The sequence below is a fragment of the Cottoperca gobio genome, chromosome 18 (assembly GCF_900634415.1).
Source record: "Cottoperca gobio chromosome 18, fCotGob3.1, whole genome shotgun sequence".
Lineage (NCBI taxonomy): Eukaryota > Metazoa > Chordata > Actinopteri > Perciformes > Bovichtidae > Cottoperca > Cottoperca gobio.
The window spans coordinates 12,585,046-12,596,925 of record NC_041372.1 but is presented as its reverse complement, the minus strand read 5'-3'; the positions used below and the strand labels follow the sequence as shown (position 1 = coordinate 12,596,925).

The window sequence follows — 11,880 nt, the reverse complement described above, 5'->3', positions numbered from 1 at the left end:
CTCTCGTCGTACATCCATCCATACCTTCAGTCCTCCAAGACACTGAGCTGGTATCTGTAGCTCTCCAAACACCCAACACAACCGCTGTCCCTTTTCATAGCCACAGCTTCAAACAGGTGGCCGTATGACCTAAGCATGGCTCCTCCCATGTTACCACCCATGCCATTTTGCTGAGCACTGCTCAGGAGTCACCCCCCCACCGCTCTCACTGCCTGTCCTACTTTTTTGGCAGCCCCTCTGGCTTGTGCCCTCTTGGACGAGTGGGATCAGTGTCTCGCCTACCGATTTGCGTCCACAAAAAGAGCCCACCCCCTTTTTACAGCCAGTGGCGTCAGCAAAAGCACGTGCAGCTCTTTTTTTAAAGGGGGGTTGACACTGTCGGACCTGCTCTTCTCTAGCCGGTGGGGAACGGAAGCGGACATTGTTCCTAACTCTCCCTGCTTGACATCAACTTACGTTAGGAACAACGTTTAACCTCTCAAGTGTAATTTTTTCCCCTTATACTTAAGGCTCTGAGAAGAGGTGTTCTTGAGACCACCAGGTGACGTAGCCATGAAATGGGGCTGGGTGTTTTTGGGGGTCTTCCTATCTCTGGGGACCCTGTCCTGGGGGGAGAAGGGCTTGGAGGTCCCAGAGTACGATGGCAAAGACCGTGTCCATGACCTCAGTGCCAAGAACTACAAGTCCGTCATGAAGAAGTACGACGTGATGGTGATCTACTACCACAAACACGTGGATGGGAACCGGAGTGCCATGAAGCAGTTTCAGATAGAGGAGCTGGCTTTGGAGGTGGGTCTCCGCCAAAGCATGACAGTGGATGGATTTGTGACCTATGTGGGGGAAGGGTCACGGTGGGAAGAAGGGAAGGGTTTCATATGGAGAATTTGGCTCCAGTCAGAGATTCCTGGATGTAGTCATGGCTTTTGCACTTATGAGTTTCAGATAAGTGGGTTCACGGCTCTTGACAGGTGAGGAAGAAGGCAAACAGAACAAGAGGAAAATGTGTAGTGTGGTCGAGTTGGGGGATTCGTGGACCTGCCAAGTATGACGGGATAGATGCTGACCTAAAGGAGGTAGATTGGAGAATGTGGGAACAGGAGACACAGGACGGAAGAAACTACTGACTGGCGAATGCCAATAAAGTGCCAGAGCACAAAGAGCCTCCCACATCATTTTTATCCCTAATTTGGGAGCTTTATGTGTTCCTATTAAATTACTGGATCGGACAAAAAGTCAAACCCAAAGTCAAATGATGTTGCGTATATGTATACAGCTACACCAAACAATCAAGTGTATATTGTGCAAGTTCTTCATCTCCATGGCATTCATACAGCGTCTCATAGCAAGTTCAGCCGAAGCCAATCATTACTAACCAAATGTCTAAGGTACCATGCATGACTGTATTTCTGTCATTGGCTACTTACTTTACATCAGTTAAATATAAATCCACATTTAAATTCAACTCCTCAATGTTTACTTTAATTAATACAACTGAATCAAGGCTTACGTCACATGATGGCCCTCATTCATCAAGCTATTGTGTAGTATAGAAATAATCCCACATTTGTCACGTCATTCATCATACCTTGCTAATTGAGCAAAAGACAATCTGTAATATTTTGTACTTCTTTAGTGTTGTATCGTACATTCTGTCTGCAGATATGGTGCATCATATTTACTGCGCAGATCAAGCCGTTAACTAGAGGCTGTATTAGTAAATAGAAGGCTTGTGAACAGTAGGTCAGCAAGTCATACTGGGACAATTAAATAGCAAGTATGTTGTCCTTCAACAGCCATTACTGGAGGTGCCTTTGAGCCAGGCACTTACTTTTAAATTGCTCCAGTGGTGCTGCTTATCAGTTGGCAGTAGAAAAAGACTATGCATGTTCTGGGAACTCTTATTGGATAAATAAATCTAACGGGCCCTTAACCATCCGGCTCACAGACGATGCACCTGGACCCCACTGTCAGCCACTGTATGCACCACAGCAATCCTGTGCCTCTCAGAGCAGCAGTGTCTTCTTACAGAGGCACAGTGTACCTTACACTAGCCTGCATAAGTCACCTCTGTAAATAGCCTGGGACAGCTCTGCATGCTTAGCAAGAGGCTAAAAGCCCTCCTGGGATGGACAGGGAGTTTAGGGCCATATCTCACCTCAACTACTGCTCCGTCAGCTCTCTCAGACAACACACACTGTTCTGTTTGGTAGTACTACACACCCTCTGAGTGCAGGCTGAAGTCTTAAACCACCATTTACACACCCAAGTCATTGGATCTGATCAATTTCCTATCGGTGCTGCCAAGTTGTGCTTCTTGGCTTGAGAAAGAGATGCTTACAGGAGCAGGTCCCTGCTGGACCATTCCTCTGTTACTGACATACAGCCAAGTAGGAAGCAGCACTAGAGGTGCTGATACCGGATGCTTAAAATAGCTGGTCATTACGACCTATGAATCAGGAAATATAAATTATTAAAGGGAAGAGCTCAAGGAATCAAACCGTATCTGCCTTTGTTTGAAGTTTGGACCATACATGTACGATGTGCTTCTACTTTGAGACGCCATACTGACTCTACCAAATATATGCTCCATGCCAGAGCCGACATTTGAAGATATTCTCCCTGTAGCTGTTTCTTTGGGTTTTTACTCATACCGTCAGACACACAGGAAAGTAAATGGTCTGTCTTCATTTTTCAAACCACAGCTTCCTCTTTGATATTTTTAGAAAGAGAATAAATTAGCGATTAACCGTGCAGATGCTGCTCTGCATTTCTCAGCCTGAATATAAGTATTATATGGGAGAAGATCACAGGATCATCACACATGACGCACGAAAGCATCAAGCAAATGTTAGATTGTTGCTATAAAATGTACATTAACATGCAGTGAACACGTTTAGGTGATGAGAAGGTTTAAATGCAGATACAACAGATATGATGACAGCTAGAATAGGTAGTAAGTCCTCACACTGTAGCTGTATACACTGTGACACACACTCAAAATGGTTGTGTAAGGAAAAGAGTCACCCTGTCACTACCTAAATATGCCCAACATGTCATCTCATCTCATGTCACTCAGCCTCTATAGTCCCATTGTGCTCCTCAAAGTTCTCAAACACTAGAAAGTCCTCATACACCTCACTGAAAGTCAAAGTTCCTCAGCGCTAGCGCGGAACTCACCTGGAGCGTATTAGCAATTAGCGGATTCAGAGCTCACCTGTCGGTGACGTAACAGTGTTTGATTGTGTCACTCAGCGGGATCGACGGGTGGTGCAATAATTCCGTTATTTCTTAGATGTAACCTTATTTAAAAAAAAGTATTTTACACGGTTATTATGACGTTTTCATATGACTCTTGTTAAAAAACACACAACATTTGTTACAGGACTATGGTATATGTATGTAAATGACGTACACACCTGATATAAAATGACCATAAACCGTACTGCATCCCTCAGGTTTCAGAGTTACATGATCTCACCAAAGCTGTGTATTTTTGGCTTCACCAACTGTTTCTTTATATTCACTCATTCTCTCTCTACTGTCTTCGAGAAAGTGTTGCATGTAGGCCTATACATTTAAAATGTATACGTTTGCACAGTAAGCTCAGCTAGTATGCATGTCTGATCTTACACACAAGAAGTTGAAAAATCAAGCAAACAGATATGAAGTTTGAATGGAGGCTTGACTTTAATGTGTCGGAGAGAAATTGCAGGTGTTAAACATTCAATCAGTGCAAAGTGACAACATCAATCTGTTTAATGAGCTGGAAGTATCATTAGGAGATGAAACCTGACAGTATGTCTTGGGAGAAACACACTTCACCTGCAGCACTTTAACCAAAGATATCGCTCATTATTGTGAAAATATTATGAAGTCATCCAAACATATGATTAAAAACAACAGGCATGGTGCCAAATTAACAACCATACGGTTAAACATTACAATTATTACATATGTAATATTAGAAATGTACATTCTCATCTAATTTTGAGATTGCTGATCCTCAAAGTGTTTCTGACTTGTGTACTGTCTGCATATTTATATTAATTTTCTCTCTCTCAGTTTAAACTCTGACCTTTGGCATACTGCATACAGCATACTGTAACTGCCCTCACACATCAATCACTGCACTCCACACAGCTCAGATTGCATGGATCTTTTACTTGCCACCAACAGCACACACGCACACACACACGCACACACACACACACATTGTTGCTAAGGTTGCTGTGTACCATTCAGTAAACTATAAACAGATTGCAGTTCCACCCTTCCCTTAATGTCATACTATATTCTGCAACACCCATAGAGACCAGAAATACATTCTATACAAAATAATGTAGGTTTATGCCCCCCAGAGGATGAAGCCTACTAACTTTGGTGAGACCCTTTTCCTCTAACATTTTTATTTACTAAGTGAAATAACTCCACTATAGGAGGGATTTCCCATTTCTCACACAGTCAGAGTAACTGTCGCCCCCGAGAACTATCATCAGGTCAAATGTGTCCAATCATAACGCGTCAAATACTTTGTTTTATGACCAAATTAATGATATTACCATCAGCCTCAGCTGTACTTTGTGTTTAGTGCTGATTAATGTCACTCCATTGAAATTGAAAGTTAGCCTGCTGACGCTAGCTTTTAGCTCCATGCACTGCTGCTCCTGTTTTATGTACAGCCTCACAAAGCCACTAGTCTATTTAAATACCACTTAATTGATTGATCATGATATTGGCAGGAGACTCCCCGTGGTACAGCTGAAAAAGGTTACACAGGTGCACATAAGGCAAATCAACTGGCAGTCACACAATGTGCAGGGAATCTTCATGGCTTGAAGGAGGCTCCTGCTTTGTCTTCTCTCATCTCCTTCAATCTACTGAGAGATCTGGGAGAAGGTCAGACTGTCGCTGTGGTAACCGCTATCCAAACGGACTGTCGGAGCCCTCGTCATTTTACACCGCTCGATGCATTTCATGGTTTCATCTTTAATGCTAGTGGATGGCATCGGGGGGTTGAATGTTTGATTTTATCACCTCATTTTCTCAAAGCTATGGCCACTGTTTGATTTTCCTCAGGCGTTAATAACAATCTCTTCTGCTGCCCCACTAACAACAATATGTGGCAATAAAACAAAGAGATCATGATTCAAATAAGAAGACAAACATGTGAAATGATGTTAACTAACACCTACTGACATTGCTGTGTTGAGGGGTAGAAGGTTAGTGTTGGATGCATTTTGATAAACAACATCATTATAGAGTCGAATATTGGTAATATAAGTTTTGAGGCAAGTTTATTTCATGTTGTTAGTAACCAGGCTATTGGAAACTTGACCAGGCTCTTCCAAGGATTGCTGCTGCTGCTACTGTAAACAAAGAACAAAATAAGACATCTTTGCAATCCTCAGTGGACACAAAGTGTAAATCCGGGTCAGTGTTAACTCATATGTCCTCCGGAGTATGTCCTCCCCTCCCCTGCGATGACCTTAAAGGCAGCCACATAATTCTTATTGCCTCGATTTTAAGCATTGACGCGCCACATCCAGAATGCACAAGTTCTATCGGATCTCATTACCGCAAGTTATCTTGGACCAGTCCCCAAAGCCCTTTTACCTCATGACCTCTAGATTAGGTACTTTAGCTTCCAGCCACTTCGTGTCCTCCAGGATAAACTGTGAGACTGTCCAACATCATAAAGAGCTCCCTTTACTCCTCAGCTGCGTACTCGCAGTTTCACTTTTCTCCACCTACAGCTGTCAATACTTAACATTTCCCTTCCTTTAGTGACACCGCTATCAAGTAGTGTGAGAGCAACATCACATCTTTGATGGATCTCCTCTTACCTTCCACACGCTGCATCTCGACCCCCCCAATTAGCAGTGTGAAAGAGGCTCTAAATTAAGAACTAATTTGTCAGATGTGATGTCATTAAATGTGACAGGAGATATGTTTAGATGAAGTGTCCTCGATGTCACATGCCACCTGTTGTTGTTTGTGGAGGATTAATAATAGAAGCTTTGCCTATTGACTGAGGGTCTCAGCTGTTACTGAAATATATATTTTGCTGCCTGAAGCACTGTCACAATATGGATTAATGGTAAATGCTTTATGCGATAGGGCTAATCTATCCCAAATATTTTCCTCCGTCTTTATTTTCTCCCATTTCTTCCTTTCAAAATCTCATTAATCTGTGTTGTAAGTAATGTATATGACCTGAGGATGCTCGTACAGACTGAATATGATGAACTGCATTTGAATTTGTTGAAGTCGTCGCTTCTCAATCCTCGAATTGAGATATTTTGCAAGCAAGCCCCTCTCTGCAAATGCGCAGTGTTGTGAATTTACATTAACAGCCTCTCCAGAACACATCTGCACATCTGCTATCTGGTTTGATAAAAACACTTAATGGCTTCATCATTGCGAGTGCACCATTAAAGCAGCTGTTGACTGCACTGTGCCTGGATCTGAAGTGTGGCAGCAACGGAGAGGACGTATCAACTAACTCCCAAATTGAATTCTGCTCTTCAGTATATACACCTTTCTGCAGCGTGCACAGGGGGGGCAAGATGTTTAAAATCCTGTCAAAGTTGGTATAAATTAATCTCTGATGTCGTTTGGCTGGATTTCTTGCAATGGAAATTGACCTGATGCTAACATAAATGATAATACAGTGGTAATTACAATATGTTACTTAAATCAAATGTCCACAAAGAGCGTCTCTGTTAGCACATTTCTTCAGTATTAGCTGAGGCGGGAGCTTTGCAGCTCAGTGAGGGACCTGTCAGCAGCTCCGGTCTACAGGCCAAAATAGTTCATGTGGTGCATGGCAGAGAGCTCGCATGCTGTTTCTGTCATGCTAAATTTACCCCCGCCTCCTCCCCACCTCCCCACTCGCCTCCTCTGCTGCCACCACGACGTTGACCGACTGTCTTCATATTAAAAACCCAATGACTGTTGTCCAATAACACTACACTGTGTACAAACTGCACCAGCTGACATGCATTGTGTTACGTGTACTTCCTCGTACATAATTTATAAATGATGGTATCCCCCCCCCTCCGTTATCTGTATCAGGGAAGGTCACATCAAGGTGCATTAGACGTTGCAACTCTGACTTACATCTTCATACCGTAAAGAGACGGCCCTGAATAAATATGGCACTAAGAGCACAGCGCATAAGTGCTTTACATCACCGTGTGTAAGTGGACATACTGTAATTGCTTCCTGGTGCTTTATTACTCCATTCAGAAGATGAAATCATAAAGCTGCAATCAACTGTTTGTACAGCACATGTGAAATGTGATGTGCACGCTCGCTAACTGATGTGATTTACTTGGGACAGTCGAATGCAACGTGGCCATGGACTCTTCACACTATAGCGAGTGAAACCAACACATTCTCACTCCCAACTCGTCAAATACAAAAAAGCTCAGTGTCCCTGTGCTTCAAACTGAGATGTTCTAGCGTCAACTTTGGACGTGTCAGGGACGACGTGTCAGTTTTGCGCATTATATGCATACTGTGTCTTTTCAAAATAAACTTCCAATGGAGGTTTACGTTAGGTTAGGAGTGAGAAAAGGTTCTTAAAACATTTTGATCAACACGTTTTAGATGAGTGCCGACAGTATCTCACTGAAATACTGCATTGCACGTCCCTATCACATCTTAATAACACATGTGCTTGTCTTTTGAAATGTTTGCTGCATTTAACAGCTGCTGGCTTTTATGTGACTCACAAAAACAAGCTTGACAAAAGCAGGAGTTTATGAGCTGAGATTGTTATGCGACATCTTTGTCATATGGCTTATTGCTGTCAGAGTGACTCACTCACAGATGGTCCCGGACACTTCTGCCATGTTGTAGTGAATCAGCTCGTGTGCCTGTGAGACTTCTAAAAGCTTTCCATGCATTTCACCACATCTCCCATGAGACTGTGTTGAGAAAGTAAATTCTTAGTTAAAAGTTTTGAAATTTATAATAACACTTACATCTTATTTCTGTGCAGAATCCTGGATCCCCTCCTTTAAAACAGTGCAGCTCCACTAGCTGGTGGCAAGTCAGAGCTTGTGTTTTATACACTGTTGCATCTGAATCTTTCATGACCACCCCGGCGCAGTGTTATGTAACAGCCTGCTGTAGAACGTCCTGATGTGTTACAGCAGCCATTATTAATTTACTATCTGGCTGGGGGGGGGGGGGGGGGGAGCTGGCTGAACTTCTCATTCTGCCTGGATCACAGGAAGATGGGGAATCTTACTGCTTTCATAAACGTTTTAATGTTCCTTCATTTGACAGATTCGGCTATTTTTTAGGGAGTAGATGTTGGAGAAGATTTGAAAAAGATGACAGTTGGATGTTGCTGCTTTTTTGTTTGGCGTATTACCCACTAGTCTGTGTATGGGCCATGAGTCAGCATTTACTAAATCACACATACTGTTAAACTTTCCAAAGCATACTGTACCTATGTGCAGCTTTTGGTTTGTACTGTATCAGCAGGAGTCGTGTTTGATTAAAAATGGGTTACAGTAATAAACTAAAACACCTTAAAAGTAATGTAAAGTCTACATGACCCTAACCCTAACCCTAACCCTAACCCTGCAACATAGGCACATCGGATCTTTACGCACACAAATGTAGAAGCACTCTCCTTCACAGCTCTGAATATTTAAACTTTTGGTCGCAAATATTAATGATGACAACAACGCTAACTGCGAAGCTAGCTGTTCCTCCAGCTGGTGCGGAAGCTATTACTGTCTGAGGGTGTGTTTGTGCCCCTGGGGTTCTCCCTAAGTGACTTACATCATAAGGTGACGCACACATACAAATGTCGACTCATGGGCTGCTCAGTCGTTCACTTCAGAAACACACAAGGCCTACAAAAACGGAGGGAACAGCACGGGAAGTTCTTTTACATTCATGGGTTATTCAGCCCTTTTAAAAGTCCCAGGACTGGCCCTAGGAGGGTGAATGACACATGCATGGTGGAGGGAGTGAAGGACAGTGCTGGGTCAGGTTTACCTCAAGTAGTGAATCTCTTTTGCTATTTGGTTTAAAGGAAACACATGAATTCTACCAGGTCTGCAGGCTGCAGAGAAGTGCTGTATGTTTTTGGACATGCTTTCCTTGATAGACAGGAAGTCTTCATAAACTGAGCTCATTAAGGTTCAAATCAGACATATGTCTACTTCAGATTCGTATCATAGTATCTATAATTATTCTTTATTTAAAAAGTAAATAATAACTTTGGTTTGCATGAACTTCGTGGACTCGAGTCACATGACTTTGGCTCAGGTGGAATTTGTAACTTCTAAAAGTTGTTACTTTTTACACATATTTCAAGTAGAATTGGTTATTTTGTACACTCGTGGTCGGAGAACTCATAACTTTTAACAGGCTTGTCTTGAGAATTTTAAACCGATAGTTGTGGTACTTATTCCCGGAGGCTTCTTCTTGATCTCCTGTCGTTTCGATTACACCTCCTTTGTACACCAATATGCCAATATGTAGGCTGACTTGCATTGACCGGTGTTGAGTAAGCATGCTACATTACGAGAAATGTGACCCGTCTACTGCCCTGTGAACCCGTTGCCCTCTCCTAGCTCATCATTCGTGTAGTGCAGCAGCGACCCGGAGCACATTTTTGACAACTCACCATGGCACTTTGCCCTCATCTTGTGTCACCTGACAGGCTGACACTGACTGGGCACTGGGAGATGGAGCCAAGCGATTACACTGGTGACCTCTCACTTGGCTCCCGGACTTCTGGATGGGGTTCGGACGATAGCGAGGGAACAGATGAGGAAGGGTGATGGGGTGTCTAGAAATGAGAGATGTTTCAGGGAGGACATGATGGCTGTGAAGTGTGAACTTGCGTGTCAAGTGTCCTCTTCATCAGCCAAGTCGGCCTTCCCCTCCTTCCACTTCCCACGCCCATTTCTATATGTAACAGATCTTCTTTTCTGCTCCTCAACATGCGTTCTTACTCTCCCTTATATAGCTGTGGGACTCCCTGCTTGGCTTCCACCCCACTGCAAGCACCCAGAACTTCACATGTTTTATAAATACCCCAGTGTTACTAATATGGCCCTGTGGTAACAGGGAGAGGAATAGATTGGGACAAAGTTCTACACCTGAAAATTCAATCTAGAAAGTCAATTTTGTTATGGTATCGTTAGCATAGTCTTGGTAATTCTTAAACGCCACTTTTGCAGTAGTGCAATGTTTTATTTTTAATTGACTGTACTGTACTATATTACAGAAGAACATGCAGAAAAAGTTATGTCAGATTTTTTTGAAACGTTTTCAAAATGGCTGTGTTTCTCTATAACTTGATACACTTCTTGCTTCCAGGCAGTGATTGAAATGAATTAAGAAACATCTAATTATTCAATCACTGGCGCACGCTACACGCTAAATGATTCAAAAATGGATTTCTTGTGTCAAGCCCCCATGCACACTCAGCTAGCATTACCTCAGGACCTCTGAAACTGCTGCACAAAAACATAAAACAGGAGGAAGAAAAAGGAGCAGAGGTTGGGAAAATGGTGGGGATGTAGAAAAAACAATGATAACTTTTTAATATTAATATCAAAAAACGCAAAGTCATCCGACATTATAACAGGTAACAATTGTACTTGTTAAAATATGGAGGGATTAAAACATTTTTGCAAGATTTAGCAAAGCAGTAAATAACATGAGGTCCTCAGGTAATGATAGTCTGATAACAGTTCACCTTAAGTACTCATATTTAGCATTTACAAGCAATATAAAAACATTTAATAAATGGTTAATAAACCAATGTTTTGTAGTTGTAAGCACATACAGTACAGTACAATAAACAGTACAATAAATAGCACCAGCACTCATAAAGGGAGGCTGCTGTATAGACAGATATAATAAAACACAGTTGTAATAATATGTCATAATTGCTGACAAAAACTGTACATTATTAAACACTTAACATGCCTTTATGGCTGCGCACATCTACATTATAGTGTGTTATAAACCATTTATTAAACATATGTATACTGCTTCTGAATGCTGAATACGGGGACTTAAAGTAGTTCTGGTAGTCGTGTGTGAATGGGGTTTTAATCACCCAAGTACAATGTCAGTGTTTAAGTTTGGACCTATTTTGTCTCCTGTGAAGGCCGCTCCGATAGCTGTGACTATTGTGCTCTGCCCTAAAGCGTTACCTCTTCTTGCAGTTGATCACAAGTCAAGCAGCAATTATCTTCCAGGTATGTTAAGGTCTGCCCCTTGTTGTGCCTGTGAAGCTGCGCTGCGAAACACAGATTCTTCTGCCGCTGCAGTATTTGCTCTTTGTTCTCTTCTACTCCTTGACTGCAGTTTAGTTTAAAACAGGTGAAATTACACGAAGCAACAACTGGACATCACAAAGAGACTGAACTGCTTTCAAACTCCAGCAGCAGCAGCAGCTTGGGCTGCACCTGTGTGTGCCATAGCGAGCTGATTGTATTCATGAAAGAGGAAGAGAAGATAGTTTCCATAAAGGCTCCCAACGGATATATTAATCAAACTTTAACATCCATCCTCCCACCCATTCATCCTCGCAGCCTAATCATAAAGGGTTCACCCATCACTAAAATCATATTTTCTGAAACCCCACAAATGAAAGCCCATTAACTTCCATTGTGTTGTGCTGCAATACAAATGTTTTATAAAGGTATATTATAAAAGGTATAGTCTGAGCTATAACACTCTAATATCTGTGCTTTCAATATGAAGCTCATAGCCAGCAGGCAGTTAGCTTAGCTTAGCTTAGCTTAGCTTAAATCATGGAAACAGCAGGATACTCTGTTACAAGTAGTCCTGTATTCAAAATCTTACTCAGTTTAAAGTACAAAGTATTAGCTTTAA

The 11,880-nt window shown here is 42.2% G+C and overlaps 1 protein-coding gene across 2 annotated transcripts in view; it reads left to right on the top strand.

The window, feature by feature from the left end:
- The first annotated feature begins 366 nt into the window (after positions 1-366).
- casq1b (calsequestrin 1b) overlaps positions 367-11,880 on the top strand; it is a 19,040-nt gene continuing 7,526 nt past the window's right edge. The window contains exons 1-2 of one of the 2 annotated variants that reach the window (XM_029454829.1): positions 367-789; positions 11,208-11,240. In XM_029454829.1, coding sequence (XP_029310689.1) covers positions 553-789; positions 11,208-11,240 — 270 coding nt within the window. In that variant the 5' untranslated portion in view covers positions 367-552. The remainder of the gene's footprint in view (positions 790-11,207; positions 11,241-11,880) is intronic. The other variant, XM_029454830.1, reaches the window with a different exon arrangement.